This window comes from Camelus ferus, chromosome 1 (assembly GCF_009834535.1).
Source record: "Camelus ferus isolate YT-003-E chromosome 1, BCGSAC_Cfer_1.0, whole genome shotgun sequence".
Taxonomy (NCBI): domain Eukaryota; kingdom Metazoa; phylum Chordata; class Mammalia; order Artiodactyla; family Camelidae; genus Camelus; species Camelus ferus.
The window spans coordinates 1870476-1886190 of record NC_045696.1 but is presented as its reverse complement, the minus strand read 5'-3'; the positions used below and the strand labels follow the sequence as shown (position 1 = coordinate 1886190).

The 15715-nt window shown below is 62.9% G+C and overlaps 1 protein-coding gene across 5 annotated transcripts; it reads left to right on the top strand.

Annotated features, from left to right (window-relative positions):
* Positions 1-1312: 1312 nt before the first annotated feature.
* Positions 1313-11211, top strand: AIRE (autoimmune regulator). Of its 5 annotated transcripts, none has more exons than XM_032493968.1 (14): positions 1313-1602; positions 2101-2275; positions 2457-2612; positions 2963-3037; positions 3680-3793; positions 4520-4662; positions 4844-4924; positions 5822-5934; positions 6933-7032; positions 7586-7768; positions 8383-8504; positions 8643-8793; positions 10236-10304; positions 10878-11211. In XM_032493968.1, exons 1-14 carry the CDS (start codon positions 1453-1455, stop codon positions 10956-10958), a joined length of 1713 nt encoding a protein of 570 aa, XP_032349859.1. In that variant the 5' UTR covers positions 1313-1452; the 3' UTR covers positions 10959-11211. The 5 variants fall into 5 exon arrangements, with proteins under 5 accessions (XP_032349859.1, XP_032349799.1, XP_032349990.1 ...); XM_032493908.1 differs by having other exon boundaries at positions 5819-5934; XM_032494160.1 differs by having other exon boundaries at positions 1468-1602; positions 1977-2275; positions 5819-5934.
* The last annotated feature ends 4504 nt before the right edge of the window (positions 11212-15715 follow it).

The following is a 15715-nucleotide window of genomic DNA, read 5'->3' as shown; positions in this document are numbered from 1 at the left end:
TGACCAGGAGACCGGGAGCCCAGAGAACTCAGGAATCCCACAGGCGCTGAGTGTAGGGCTGACTTCGGTTCACGCTTTCACGTTTTAACAGTAGATACACATGCAGGAGAGAACAGGGAAGGCGGGTTGCAGCTGCTGGGCCCTGGGCGGGGAGAGGACACACGTCTCAGCTGTGAAGGCCCCCTCCTCCTGATGCGGGAACCCTGCCTTGGTTTCCCCATCTCCAGGCCTGGGCCACTGACGGTTCAGTGCTGAGCACTGGGACTGTGGGGAGCAAGCCTGCAGTGGGGGGTGGGAGGCAGAGACATGAGGTCCATTGGCCCCCACCCGGTGGAGGGGGCACTGGCAAGGGCTGTAGGGGTTGTTATCTCAGGGACCAGGACCTGAGTGTGGAGCTCTCTGGCAACTCAGGGTCAGAACAGGCTGGTTCTCTGGTAGAATGTTCTGGGGACTGACACAGGAGAAGGGCCCTGGCACGGCCCACCTCTGGGGCGCTGGCTGCAGTGTTGAGGGTGGCAGCTGTGGACATGTGGGACTTGGGGACCATTCCTGCCTGTCCTGCCTGCACGTTCCACAGACACGCGGGGGGGCCTCCCTGGGCTGTGAGCCAGACAAAGACAGGCTCCCACAGCGCATACTCAGGCCTGTCTGCCCACGGGGTCAGCCGCCTTCTAGAAGCTTTATTTTCTAAAACATCTGGAGGAAGTCGGGGGTGGGCTGCTGCTGGGGACTCCCAGTGGAATGTGCTCATTTTAAAAATGAGAGGACTGAGGCTCAGAGAAGGAAAGCAACTGCCCGGCATCACCCAGCCTCCAAGTGATGCCCAGAGCTGATCGCGCTGACGCGCGCTAGTCCTAGCCCAGGTCCTCCACCAGGCAGGCACCCCTCCACCTGACCCCGCCGACAGCCCCCGTCTTGGGACCCCTGAGCAGCTGCTGTGGCGGCAGTAGTGTCCCGGCCTCTCGGAGCTGCCCCTCTGGCGCCTGAGGCCGGGCCCCGGGTGAGGTGAGGGGTGCCTGTCCTGGCTTTTCCCCATTTGAACAAGGCCCTGTGGGATGCGAGCCAGAACCGCATGTACGGAATTGAGTCGGGTCAGGCCCCATTCCAGAAGCTTCTTTACCAAGAAAAGAAAAGCCAACAGCCTCCGGCCGGTGCAGACGCGGGCTGGCGGGAGGATGGGGCCGTCTCGCGCTCAGTCACAGGGAAGTTTCCGTCCCCGCCCGGGAGGAAGCGCCCTGCGCCCTGATTGGCTCGGGCTGCGCGGCGCTCGCCCGCTCCAGGGACAGCCCGGTATAACAGGCGCGGCCGCGCTCGGCCCCGCCGGGCCGGCTCCTCCTTCCCGGCCAGGTGTGCAGACACGGCCCAGACGCCCCGCAAGTCCGGCGGCACCCAGAGGCAGCGGGATCCCAGGCGGGGAGAGGGGGCCCCAGCCCCGCGTCCCCGGGCCCCGCGATGGCGGGCGAGGCCCGGGCCGGTGGGGACGCGGCGCTGCGCCGCCTTCTGAGGCTGCACCGCACGGAGATCGCCGTGGCCGTGGACAGTGCCTTCCCGCTGCTGCACGCGCTGGCAGACCACGACGTGGTCCCGGAGGACAAGTTCCAGGTGGGTCCCGTAGCAGACCGGAAACTCCAGAAACGCGCGGGTAGTCTCCCCGCCCCAACGCCAGATGGACCCTCCCCGCCCGGGGCCCCTCCCCTCCCCCGCTCTCCCGCCCCCAACGCCCCTCCCCGCCCCCAAGCCCCAGCGCCCGGGGTATGGTCCCTGCCCCCAAGGCTGCAGCCCACCCATGCCCCACCCACCAGCCCAGTGAATGGTCTCCAGGACGTGTTACGGCGCCCAACCCCCAACTCCCCCAGATCCCCAGTGCCCCTTCTGAACCCTCCCCAAGCCTCCCTCCAAGCTGAGCAGAGTCCCTTACAATGAATTCCAGGTGCCCCCCCCCGCCTCACCCCAGCACCCCTATTCCATCCCCACAGGGGCCCCAAGCCAAGGGGATGGACATAGGTGCCCAGGTCTCCAGCCGGTCCCACAGTGGAGGCGGCAGGAAAAGGGATGCCAGGGAAGGGCAAGGCCGGGACCTCATTCCCACCATTGCTTCAGGAGACACTGCGTTTGAGAGAGAAGGAGGGCTGCCCACAGGCCTTCCACGCGCTCCTCTCATGGCTCCTGACCCAGGATGCGGCAGCCATCCTGGATTTCTGGAGGGTTCTTTTCAAGGACTACAACCTGGAGAGATATGCCCGGCTGCAGCCCATCCTAGACAGCTTCCCCAAAGGTGGGGCGCTGGGGGCCGGGGCGGCGGGAACATCCCTGGGCCCTGCTGGACTGTGAGAGGGAAGGGATGCGGTGTTTTGGGAGCCCCTGGACATCACCCAGACCGTCGTCGTGGGTTCTAAGAGGCAAAGGGCTGAGGCCTCACCTGCCTGAATAGGGAGTCAGTTCTGCACGCCCTGCAGATGTGGACCTCAGCCAGTCCCGGAAGGGGAGGAAGCACCCGGCCGGCCCCAAGGCCACTGCACTGCTGCCTAGGCCCCCCAGCAAGAGGAAGGCCCTGGAAGAACCACGGGCAGCCCCGCCAGCAGCCCTGTCCCCGAGGGGCACCTCCAGTCCAGGTACCCAATTTGATCCCCCAGGGAACTGGACATCTCCTGACCATACCCCCTTCCCTGACCGGCTCCAGGGGCATCTGTCCCTCCTGCCTGGCCCAGAGCCAGCTTGGGAGGGGTCCATCTTGGTACTTGGAGGGCACCCTGGATGAGCCCGGCAGCCCTTGTTGTCCCCAGGCCCTGTGAGCAGCCAGGTGGGTGGCCTTCCTTTTCCCTGACATGGACACCGAGCCTGGAGTCCGGAGTCTGGAGTCCGGGAGGCACCACCCTGGCGCTTTCCCTGCACTCCCAGCTTTGGCCCCAGCAGGCAGAGGAGGGCCAGCTGTCCTGCTCCCTGCTCCCCACTCCCCTTGCAGGCTCCCAAGCCAAGGCCAAGCCAGCCAAGAAGCTGGAGAGCAGCGCGGAGCCACAGCGCCTCCCATTGGGCAACGGTGAGCCAGGCCCAGGTCGAGGGTCAGGGGCCTGTCCTGGGAGCTGGGACCCTGCTGGCCTGTTGTCTCACCTGGGAAAGAGGGGACACCTGGGGTCACCCTGCCTGTGCCCATCTGAGTGCTCCAGTCTTCAGAGCCAGCTCAGACTCTGCTTCCTCCAGAGAATCCTCCCTGGTCCCTCGGGAGACACAACCTGGCCTTTTTCTGTCCCCTCATTGCCACAGGACATGGGACCCTAGAGACCCTGTCCAGTCACCTGGTACTGAGCTCAGGGCAGACCCCGAGAACTCTACTTTCCTCCCAGCACAACCCAGGGCCACATGCCAGCGTCCCCCCCCTTCACTCCTGCCCGCTGTGCCCAGTCGGTCACACACCACACCACGTACCTCACACCGCACACACTAGACCACACCATATACACGTGTGCACGCATGCACACACACACACACACCTTGGCCTGTCTTTACACTTAGACGTGGACTGTCTGTCTGTCTCTGTCTGTGTTTTGAAGGGCTGGGCCCCCTCCCCGGCCTACCCTGGGTGGAAGGAAAGATGAATTCTGCCACCCAGATGCCCTCACCACCCCCCAGTCCATCTTCCCAATTCATGACCCCCACCCCCATTTGATGCTCCCTTCCCCAGGAATTCAGACCATGTCCACCTCAGTCCAGAGAGCCATGGCTGTGTCGTCTGGGGACGTCCCGGGAGCCCGCGGCGCCGTGGAGGGCATCCTCATCCAGCAGGTGTTTGAGTCAGGTAGACACGATGGGGAGGGGCTGCCGGGGGTCCCCATCCCCCCAAAGCTCCCTGGTAGCTCCAGAGCAGCTGGGACAGGGACAGGCTGCTTGGGTCTCCCACCCTAGACTGCTCCTCCCCCACCCACCCCTGCATCACCCCATCCTCTACTCTCTGCACTGGGCACCCACCGGGGACACCGAAGACACTGGGAGCAGATGTGGGTTCCACCAGGGACGGTCCCAAGGACCCTGTAGTAGTTTCCTAGAGCTGTTATGAGCAATTGCCATAAACTGAGTGGCTTAAAGCAATAGCAGTCCCAAAACTGAGGTGTGGGCAGGGCCACACTCGCTCCCTTGGGAGGCTCTAGGGCAGACTCGGCCCCACCTCTCCCAACTCACGGTGCTGCCGGCAGCCCTGGTGCCCTGGCTTGTGGTCACATCCCTCCAGCCTCTGCCCCCGTCATCCCAGGGACTCCTCCCCAGGTCTCTCTGTGTCCTCTTCAGCGTCCGGCGTGAGCCCATCTTAACTAGCTACACCTGCAAAGACCCTACTTCCAAATAAGGCCGCATTCTGAGACTCCAAGTGGACATGAATTTGGGGGACACGCTCTCCCCAGCAGAGAATCTCTCCTGTGTCCAGGATCCCGGCCCCAGAGCTGTTGGGGGGCGCGGGTGTGTAGGGCGTAGGGGAGGCACAGCCAGCGTGGAGCCCACGGGCCTCCCTGCAGTCAGCATCTCCTTCCAGGTGGCTCCAAGAAGTGTGTCCAGGTTGGGGGGCAGTTCTACACCCCCAGCAAGCTCGAAGGCCCCGGCGGGGGGAAGAACAAGACCCGCAGCGGTGGCCTGAAGACCCTGGTCCCAGCCAAGGGGACCCAGGCTGCTGCCCCCGTAAGCGCTGCCCCCACTGCCCCTGGGGAGGCCTGGCCCTTGGTCCCTCTCCTCCAGCACCCACGGGGTGGCAGCGTCACCTCCAGGCAGGAGCTCTGCTGGAGGGCTGGGGGCTGCACTGAGGGGCACTCCTGCCCGGACTGCCTCCCCTGTTGGCGACCCTCCCTCTTTTCCCTTGAAGGGTGGAGGCGATTCAAGGGCAGGCCCGCGGGACAGGGCCCTGGGCCTCCCTGCCCTCCTCGGCGAGCCCCAGCTCCACCAGGTAACACCCAGGCCATCCCCACGGTCCTGAGCGTGCTTTTTGCTGCTTCTCCAGGGCCCTCGCTCCAGTGACTGAGGACAGAGGCTAGGCTTCTGTTCACAGGGTGGCGCGCTCTTTTTTAATAGCAGTTTTTTTCTGATAATGAACAACTGTAAGCATTCACACGAGTAGAGCAGGCGAGTTCCCCTGGGCTTTTAAAACCACGGCGTTCGGTCCGCGTGCCGGTTGGGCATCTGGGTGGGACGGTGGCCCCTGCCTGGAGCCCAGAGCCAGGAACCCAACCTCTTGGGCTCTCCGCACCGCTTCTGAATGAGGCGGAACTGGCCACAGGTCCCGACGCCCCTGCCAGGGGCTATGCTGGGCCCCGGGCATCCAGGAACAAGCAAGACCCGTGCCTGCCTCCAGGAGCTCACTGGCTGATGGGGCCCTGGGCGGTTGTGACAATGAGTGTGCCCACTGCTGTGTGGGGCTGCCCAGCCCTGCAGTCCCGGGGGGCTTCTGAAGGAGGTGGCAATCGGAAGGGCATGGCAGGTATCATCCAGGCAGGGGCGCAAGCAGTCCTCGGGCGGAGGGACAGCGGTGCTCAGGGCTGACAGGAAGGCTGCTGGGCGTGTCCCTCTGTTGTGCGTGGGAGTGAGGTGTGCAGTCTCGGGGCCACCTGGAGCACAGGCACCCACGAGAAACCAGGCTTTCTTAAGGACCGTTCTTCCCAAAAGGGATGGACCCAGGAGGTGTTTGGGGGTAGTCTCATGGGTGCAGGGGTCAGGAGGAGCCCCGGGGAGCAGGCGTTCAGGGTGGAATTTCAGGCACTGGCCAGCAGGGAGCAGGTGAGGGGACATGAGTGTCCCCAGCCCGGGCACCCCCCAGAGGCTGCCTGTCTCTTGCCTGCGTCAGAAGAACGAGGACGAGTGTGCGGCGTGCCGGGACGGCGGGGAGCTGATCTGCTGTGACGGCTGCCCCCGCGCCTTCCACCTGGCCTGCCTGTCACCGCCGCTCAGAGAAGTCCCCAGGTGAGCCTGGCACCCAGGCTGCCCCACCCGGCTCCTCCACCCGCTGACCCTGAGGGGGAGGCCGCCCAGAAGTCTCTCGGCTCCACAGATGCGCAAGGAGGCCCACCTGGGCAGGGCCTGGGTTCAGGTCACTGGGCAGTGGGGCTGGGGCCCGGGATCTTCCCACCCCACCTCCCTGCGTGGCCGCACTGTCCTCCCAGCCTGGTCAGCAGGGCCCCGGAGGGCGGCCAAGCAGAATGGAGGCCCGGGCCAAGGTGTGGCCATCCCGCCCCATCTCACCCCACTCTCCCCAGCCCTAAGAAAAGTCTGACTCCACGTTGGGTGGGGGAGCTCAGAGGCCACAGATCTTCCCCTACAAGGGCCAGTGGGTGTCCACCCTGGGCCCAGTGCAAGGCCTCCTGACTCTACCTCCCATGCCCCTGACCTCTACCTCCCCAGGTCAGGGCAGTCTGGTCTGCGGGGTGGAGCGCCGGGTGGGCCTCCTAGTCCGAGCCCTGCCCGCTCCCTGCCTGACCTTGACCAGGTCCCATCCCTCTGTGCTGAAACAAGGGGGTTTGGCCGGGGTCAGCCCTCAGCTCCCATTCTGCTGGGCACCATCCCCCTATGGAAACGAGGGTGGGTCCCAGGGATGCAAGCAGCCCAGCCCAGGGAGGCCCAGCCGCAGGGCAAGGCCCATGAGAGCCAGGCACGGGCCACTGCCGGTTACTGGGGGTCAGGAATTCTGGAGGCTCATCAGAGAAGCACTCGGGACAGGCCACGTTGGCGAAGGACACCCCACCGGGGGTAACGTCCCGGCCTCCTTGGCTCTCCTGCTGACTGGCTGAGCAGGCCCTTTCACTGCGGCTCAGCCCACTTCCCTGCTGGGCCTCGGTTTCCCTACTTGTGAAGGGAAAAGGTGGCCTGAAGGAGCCTCAGGCCTCCCCTGTGTTGTGGGCTGGGGAGTCCACTGTCCCCTCTGCCCTGCCCCGCATGTCTCTGGCTGGTGACAACACAAACAGTGGGACCTGGAGGTGCTCCAGCTGCCTCCACGGGACAGCCCAGCAGGACCTGCCCCGGACCGAGGAGCCCCGGCCCCAGGAGCCGCCCGCAGCGACCCAGGTATGCCAGGCCTGCTCCCAGGCCCCTGCCCCCCCCCGGTGCCCTGCCTCCCGGCCACTCCCGCCCCAGCGGAGAGCCCTCGCCCTGGCTGGTCTATATCAGTTTGACTTTATCCTGTGGGGCTGAGGAGGCACCGGGCCCTGGGGAGTGGCCCTGACAACGGCCCTGTTTCCCAGTACTCCGGTCTTGGGGATCTCAGCTCTGTCACCCCATACTGGACTCATTTTGACCACTTATCATACTCTCCAAAAATGTTCTACACATTCTATTGTCACAAAACCATGAAGGATATGGCACGTGCCCCAGTATACGCCGCGTGCTCACCCTGACAGGCTGTGAGGGCCACAGGGCTCCTGTATTTAGATGGGGAAAGGGTCAGGGACCTTGCTGGGGGCCACAGAGCCAGGAACTGCACCTGGGTGTTTCCCAGCCAGCGTGGGGCTCCTTCCACAACTCCAGCCCCTGGTTCCCAGGGTCCTGTTGGTCGTTAACTCCTGGGTGGTGCCAGGCAAGTCCCCTGTGGCCCCTCTGAGCACTGACCCTTTGGTTCCAGGTCCTCCTGGGACTGAGGTCAGCAGGAGAGGAGGCAAGGGGACTGCCCAGGGAGCCCCCGGATGGAGTGGATACTGCTGTCACCTACAAGCATGTGCTGGTCCCACCTTCTGCAGCCCCCCTGCCTCTGCTGGATCCCTCGGCCCTGCGCCCCCTACTGTGTGTGGGCCCTGAGGAGCAGCAGGTGAGGGGGTGCTGGGGTCGGGTGGCTGTCTTCAGGGAGCTGAGGGTCCACAGGTGCAGCCAGGCTAACCTGAAATAGGAGAGTGATACACAGCGGGTAGGAGGTAGGAGTCGGGGGTGGGTCAGGGGTCAGGGGTCAGGGCTGGGGGGAGGCCCCTGCCAGGAGCAGCCACGCTGGTCACTGGGAGAGCGGTGGGTCCTAGAACAAGGTGGGGGCTCTGAGGGCCAAGGGGAGGGGGAGGGGGCTTCAGGAAGGATTCCAGTGGGGGTGACCATTCTCTCACCACACCCCCTCACTAAGGCAGAAGCCCCAGGTCTCCCAGCCCCTCTTGCTTCCTCTGGAGTGGAGCCCTTTCTGGGACCCCTTGACCAGCCCTGAAGGCGGTCTGAGCCCACCAAGGGGGACCGAGGTCGGGGCCCCTGGTGTCTACAAGCAGCAGCTGAAGGGTGCTGGGGTGCCCTTAACCTCCCCAGGCCAGGATCCTGAAACCTCGCCCCCCACGCTCTGCGTGCCCCTCCCTTAGTTCAACCCCGTCGGGGTCCGGGGGCCTGGGGCCGAAGGCGCGGGTCGGCCCTCCCCCTGACCCGGGTCACCCCGCCGTGGTCTGTCCGCAGGGCGCAGTGCCCGGAGCTCGGTGCGGCGTATGCCTGGACGGCGCGGACACCCTGCGGTGCGCACAGTGCGCCGCCGCCTTCCACTGGCGCTGCCACTTCCCTGCCAGCGTGGCCCGGCCCGGGTGAGTGCCCGGGGTCCGAGGAGCGGGGAGCGCGGGGGCGGGCCGGCGCCCCCCACGGCTCTGCGAGACCCCCCACCCCCTCCCTCCGCGGGCGCTCGGGCAGCCTCGCAGCCTTGCAGCCTCTCCTCCGCTCGCCAGGGCCGCCCTGCGCTGCAGATCCTGCTCGGGAGACCTCGCCCAGGCCCTGGCCCCGGCGGAGGGGGCGTCCGCCGCGAGCCCCGCCCCGAGTCCTGCCCGCCCGGTTCCTGGGACCCCCAAGCTCAGCGATGCCGCCGGCCCTGGGGCGCAGGTGAGGTGGCTGAGGGTCTGGGGAGCACGTCTCCAGGGGAGGCTCCGGGCTCCAGCTTGGCGGGTGTGCGCTCTGTTTCCTGCCCATGTGTTCGTTGTGTATATACAATATTTTTGTTTAAATCGACTCGGTTTGACAACTTGTATCTACTTAAAAAGGAAACTTTCCTGAGCAATAGTGTCTACGACCGTCTCTGGTTGGATGCAGGCCTGTCTCACAATTAACCCAGGCCCGGAGCTCCCCTAACCCTCCAGTACCCCCTACCCCCAGGTCCCCTGAGCCCCTCCCACAGCCCCTCCCACAGCCCCGCCGGCCGGAGTGCCCTGCGCAGAGAGCGCGTCCTGGGGGTGAGGGTTGGGCAGGGGAGAGCGGGAAGGAGGCTCCACTCCAGATATTAACCATCCTGACCCCAGTCCTCCAGCAGCCTTGGGCCCCGGGGACCTCCGGGCGGAGCACTCCAGCCTCCTTTCCTGAGCAGCGGTCAGCTAGTCCGGGGCCCCCTCAGAACCGGAGGTTGGGGCTGGGTGGGGGGTGTCCGGTGTGGCTCCCGTTCCGAAGCCTCCGGAAGGTGGCGCCTCTTGCTTTCACAGCCTGCAGCAGGGGCCTGCCTGACCACATGCCCACCCCGCAGAATCCTGGGAGCGGGGCCAGGGTGGTGGTGTCCCGCCCAGCCTGCGGCCCATCCTACTTCTGGCTCTGCCTCATACTCCCCTGTGCACTGTTGGTGACAGGGCGCCCCAGGCATTGAGCGTGAGGGCCACCAAGGCCCTGCCCGCGAGAGGGCTCACACCTGCAGGCATCCTTTTGGAAGCTCCCTCCTCATCCCAGCCATCTGCACTGTGCGTGTGGAGCCCGCGCCCAGGGCTGGGGGCCCTTGAGGGGCTGGTGGGAGTCTTGGAATTGGGCAGCTTTTGAGCCCAGCAATTTCAGGTGGTTCCACCTAGTACAGGCTTCTCTCCATCCTAGCTGATGGGGCTGGGGGAGCGCCCATCCCTTGCCCTGGCCCCTTACTAAGGGCATGGGTGGCCCTGGCAGGCTCGTCGGATGGCTGAAGGGCTGGGTCGCATCAGACATTTTGCTCTTGGGGCCTCAGAGTTCCCATTGGTGACAGGGTCCCTTCCGGCTGGTCCTTTCCCCAGAGTGGGTGGAGGCGGGCCAGCCTGAGGGCCTTGGGCCTCTACCTGCCAGGAGTGGCAGGGCCTTGGGAGGCAGCCCCGAACTCACTGATGCTCACTCTGCCTGGGTCTGCCTCTCCCGCTCCCTCCCAGGGGGCTGGATGTTAGAATTCAGTTCGCAGGGGCTGGCCTGGAGAAGCACACGGCCTCCCGCCGCCCTGGGAGGGCCACTGCCCCCACGTGCCTCTACAGGGAGTCCTGCCTCCGTGGGGATGTCCCCAGTACAGGTGTGGAAGTGGGGTAATTTCCTCCCTTTCCGGGTTCCAGGCGGGGGACGATCCTGCTGGTCATGAGCCGGTTCTGCACAGGGATGACTTGGAGTCCCTCCTGAGTGAGGTAACGCAGTGCCTGGCCTGGGCTACACCTGCCCTCCCCGCTCCTTAGGGGGCCCCGCTGACTGTGGGGCCCTGTCCTGTGTGGTAGGCTGTGGGTGTGCAGGTTGCAGGCAGTGCAGGTGTCTTTAGAGACCCCAGGGCACAGGAGGGCCGGGGGTGACCAAGGTGCCAATATAGGTGGACAAAGGGGGCACCCCCGTTCTGTTGGAATATTGGGCATCCCTGTGGCTCCCGCATCCTGTTGGAGTGTCAGGCCCTGCACAGAGCTGGGCAGAGGGAGCGAAGGAGCTGGCCCTGCCAAGCCACCGGGGAAGAAGCCACCAAGGAGGCAGCACAGCGGTGGTGGCAGTGTCCTGGGCCCTGGGATGCTTGAAGGAGCACTGATGAGGAGTGCCCCCTGACCAGCACATCCTGTGGGGCCTCGGGCCTCGGTTTCCCCAACTCTGAATAGGAGGCTTGGGTTGGAGGGCACCTTCACATCTCGATGTTTATACTCAGGTGGCCCTGGAGGCCAGGGTGGGCCGGATGCGGACCCCTCCCCTAGAGAGGCCCCGCTCTCTCCTCTGTCCCACAGCACTCCTTTGACGGCATCCTGCAGTGGGCCATCCAGAGCATGGCCCGCCCGCTGGCCGAGGCACCCACCTTCCCCTCCTGATCAGGGACTCCCGGCCTGCAGGCAGCATGGGAGGGGGAGGCGAAGCCCCAGAGCAGACCTCACCCTCACAGAGGCAGCGACTCTGCTCTGAAAGGGACAGAAGGGGACGTGCTCCCTCACCTCTGGCAGCTGCCGGGTTAGGACTAGGAACTGAGTTCAAGTGCTGTTAACTCTCAGCTTGTCAACAGCCCTGTCTTGGCAGCACAAAGCCACCGTGTGCACTGAAATAAAAGTCACTTCTGTGTGCTCTCCAGTGGGGTGTGTTTGTTCTGGGGGGTCAGTGCCCCTGTGTTTCTGGTCCCTGTCGTGTAGGCTGAGCTAGCCGTAACGAGAAGAGAATGCCAAGCAGGAACCCCTGTGCCCCAGCCTCTGCCCCAGCACAGCCCTGGCTCCATGTGGTCCGGCCCCGCCCACCCCTGCCACCCACCACGTGCTCCCACCTCCTCTGTTCCTCAAAGGGCCAAGCCCATCCACACCTCTGGGCCTTTGCACAGGCTGTTCCCTCTGCTCAGAGTTCCCTACACCCTGTGCTTCGCACATCTATTTTTTCATCCGTGAGATCTCAGTTCCAGTGTCACCTGCTCAGTCATTTATTCAGGAAACCTTTACTGTGGCTCTTCTAAGTGCTGAGCCTTGGGGTCCCAGAGGGACATTCCAGTGACAGATCACTCACCAGGGGAGGGTGTCCACAGACAGAAACAGGAAACAGGACGGGGTCAGGTGACAGGGGCATGGCGGGCTTGGTCGCTGTGGACGGCCCTGTGCTTATCCTTCTCTGCCCGCCACGGGAGACAGCCCATCAGAACTGAGTTCTTTCCTCACAGTGTCTGTCCCCCTGAGAACGGCCACCAGGGGGCCCAGTGCCCTATCCAGTCCTTGGCTGAGCTCCCAGGACCTGGCCCGGCTGCTGGGTCAGTGTTGGTGGAGAGATGGCTGGGCTGTTGTAGCCCCCCACCTGCAGGGACCCCATGGTAGAACACCCTGCCAGGTGGGGTCAGAGCCCTGGGGAGGGTGGGGAGTGGCCGCTGGCCCCGCTGTGTGGGGGCCCCAGCTCGGGACTCAGAGCCCTCAGGTTCCCAGGCTTTACCGGCTCATTCAGCCCCTCTGGAGACCCTCTGTGCTCAGCACATGTGAGGCAGCCCCTTGGGAGGGGCTGACCAACGCCCTCCGGTGGGGCGTAAGTGCCTCAGGCCACCAGGTCTAGCATTTGTTCAAACAGGGACCCACTGATGAGGACACGCCTGTCACGTGAGCGAGCAGGCAGCTCTCCCATGCCCAGCTGGGCCAGGCGGGCAGCAGGGGGACAGATGGCAGCGGACAGCAGTGCCAGGAGGGACGCAGCAAGCATGGATGTGTGCGGAGCGGCCCAGAATGGCGGCTGGATCGTGTCTGTGGATAAGGAGGGATCCAGAGTGGGGGAGACCAGAGACAAGAATTGGGAAGGAGCACCCCAAGCTGGGTCCGCTGGGGCAGGGTGGGGGGTGATGGAGCAGGAGTCAGGGGACGGATGCCCGCTGACTCACAGCTGGGAGCCGCCTCTTCCCCACGGATCCTGGCTGCTGTCTCAGCCCCGGCCCCCCCCCATAGGATGACGCAGGACTGGATGAAGTTTGCAGAAGCCGGTGGGGGCAACGTGGTGGTGGTGGGGCAACGTGGTGGAGGGTGACACAGTGGGGGTGACACGGGGGTGACCTAAGGGGTGACATAGTGGCAGTGACATGGTGAGGACCATGGCAGTGATGGGAGATTTGTTGGGGAGCTGGCCCAGGTGAACTCAGATGTCACAGACACCCTGCCCATCATTGTCCAGGGCCTCCTCTCAGCCACTGCAGCCTTGGCACCACTGGGTCTTGCCTTGGGTTCCCGGGGGTCTGGAGACCATCGGAACCCCTCTACAGACAGGCCCACGGAGGCCCTCCCCTGGGGCTAGGCGCTCCCACTGGTGGCCCAGTGGCTTCCAGTACACCCCGTGTCACTCCTCACATTCAGGAAATGTCACTCAGGAGCAGTCCTGAGTCCCGTCCGTGGTCTGTGGTGTGCATGGAGGGATGGAGGAGGCTGGGGAGGAGCCGTGTGCCTGCATCCTCGGTCCTTCACTACCTGCCGCAGCCTGAGCTCGTAGGCACTGAGTTCATCCCGTGCTCTAAGCACAGTGGGTGATGGACCTGCTGTCCTGCAGTCCCTGGGCTTCTCTTTGCTTCTTGGGAGCTGACCGTCCATCAGCTGCTCCTGTCCGTCTTTCTGTGGGGTTAGAAGTTGGTCTTGCTGGTCCAGCACCAGATCAACGTCTGGCTACGTAACACCCTGAAGCATTTGTCTGCCCAGCCAGGGGTTACATTTGTACATCCCGTCTGCAAAGCACGCAGAACCCACCGGATTCGTTTCCTGGGCGCTGTGACAAAGCTCCACAGATCAGGCGGCTCAAAGGACAGACACATCTTCTCCTAGTCCTGGAGGCTGAAGCCCGAGGCCCAGGTGCCGCAGGGCTGGTTTCTTCGGAGGCCTCTCTCCTGGGTGTGCAGATGGCCGTCTTCTCCTGTGTCCCCACATGGTCGTCCCTCTGTGCATGTCTGTGTCCTAATCTCTTCTCATAGGGGCACCAGTGCTCACCCTAAAAACCCCACTTACCTTAATCACCTCTGTGAGACCTTCTCCAGCTAGGGCTTCAAGTGTGAATCTTGGTGGGGTGGAGACACCGACTCTCTCCTTGACCACACTCAAGTCAGCCTCCTCTGAGTCTGCCTGACCTTGGCCTCTGCCCTTGGTTTTTAGTCAGTTTTAGCCAAAATCCTGCCAAGTCAGTTTAGGGGAAACCCCCGGCCTTGGAACCCGCCCACTCTCCGTAGCTGATCAGTTTCTCACCTCCAGCTGGCTAGCCGAGCCCCCGGCCCGCCCTCCAGAGGAGTCCCGGGATCCCCTAGCCTCGGTGTTTGCATTTAGTAGTTTCCATCCACCGGCTCCCTCTTGCTCTTTGGCCATAAATCCCCTGCTTTCCCTGTTGTGGTCAGAATTGAGCCGGACTCCTTGCCCCCGGTGCAAACCTCATCACCGTGGTCCCCCTTGAATAAAGTTCCTTACCACGTCAGCAAGTGTTATGAATACCTTTCTCCTGAGCAGGAACAGGATTTGGCCAACCGATAACACCAACCTCACTCTCTTCATCCACTGGAGGCTGGCAAAGGCCTCACTGACCCGCATGGACTCTACCATGTATCACCACAATTTAACACCTATCTTGTCACCCTCTGGGCTTGTGTTTATCATTCTTATTGTCTGGAGAACAGCCCAGTCTGTGGGATTAGCTCTCAAAATGTTCCTGAGATACTGAGCGTGCAGTGCACTTTCAGAGCCGTACCCACTAATGCTCCAGCTCCAGCCGGCCTGGGTCACCCCTGAATCCTTTCCTGCGCGAAGCCAAGGACCCACACTTTGCTGGCCGTGTCCCGGGACTCAGCTGAGGCCTGGGACACTGCCCTCCTCATGCCGCACAGTCTTTCTCCTGCACCAACCTCGGCACCTGCTGTTCACTTGTGCCCTTTGTAGGTCAGCCGCTTCCCTGCGTTCTGGGAGCCATTCTAGCAAGTTATCGAACCCAAGGAAGTGTGGGTGACCTGGGGACCTGTCACTTGCAAATGGCCTCTGAAGTGGGGCCAGTCTTGGGGGACCAAGCCCTTAACCTGTGGGATCTCTGCTGACTGGCCAGGGAATTAGTGTCAGAATTGAATTCAATCACTGGACAACGAGTTGGTGTCAGAGAATTGGTTGGTGTAGGGAAAAACCACACACAGTTGATGTCAGAAAGCATGAGACGTTTTCTGGGCAGAGACGTTGGGCATTTGATCATCTCCTGAGAGCTAGAGGGCATCCTGGGTTTGCTTAGCAGCAGGGAAGACAGATCAGCCCTCTCCCCACCATATGCCCGCCTAACGCCTGGGACCCGCCCGCACCGCTGCCCTGCTGACCCAGCGTGTTCTCAGGACTCGGGCAGGCATCACCCATGCCCTCCCCAGGGGGCCTGTGGTGGTTTTAAAACATGTCAACACATTCTTTGATACTCATCTTTCCAAGAGGTGGAGCCTTATTCCTCTCGCCTTGAACATGGGCTGAACTTAGTAACTTGCTTCTGAATAATGTGCTGGAGTGGGAAGGGATAAACCAGGAATTCGAAATTTGCAGCTCTTGGGGAGTGAGGGAAACATTCGCTATCTTGATTGTGGTGGTGGTTTCATGGGTGTGGACATCTATCGAAATTCATCAGATTGTACACCTGAAATATGTGGAGTTTACGGTAGAGGAACCACACCACAATAAAGAGGTTAAAAACATTCTTAGCAAGAAAAAAAAAAGAGGCTAGTATATAATATAAATCCTCCTTTCCAACTTTCAGACTTGTAATTTCTTCTTCTTCTTTGTGCTGATTAATATCAAGTAAAAATGGCTTTACCAGGAAAAAAAGAATGTGCTGGAAGTGCTGGGCATGACCCCGAGAGTAGGTCATAAAAAGCACTGTGGCTTCCCTTTGGATAGCTCGCTTTGGGGAAGCCGGCCTCCACGTTGTAAGGACACTCAAGCAGTCTTGTGGCAAGGCCCATGTGGAGAGGAACTGAGGCCTCCTGCCACCGGCCACCTGAGGGCCACCTAGGAAGCAACTGGTCCAGCCCCAGGGGGCCTTCCGATGATGCAGCCTCCTGAGGTCCAGAGCCACTCCCACAGCCCTGACCCTCAGAAGCTCTGAGATAATAAATGTCTGTCGTGGT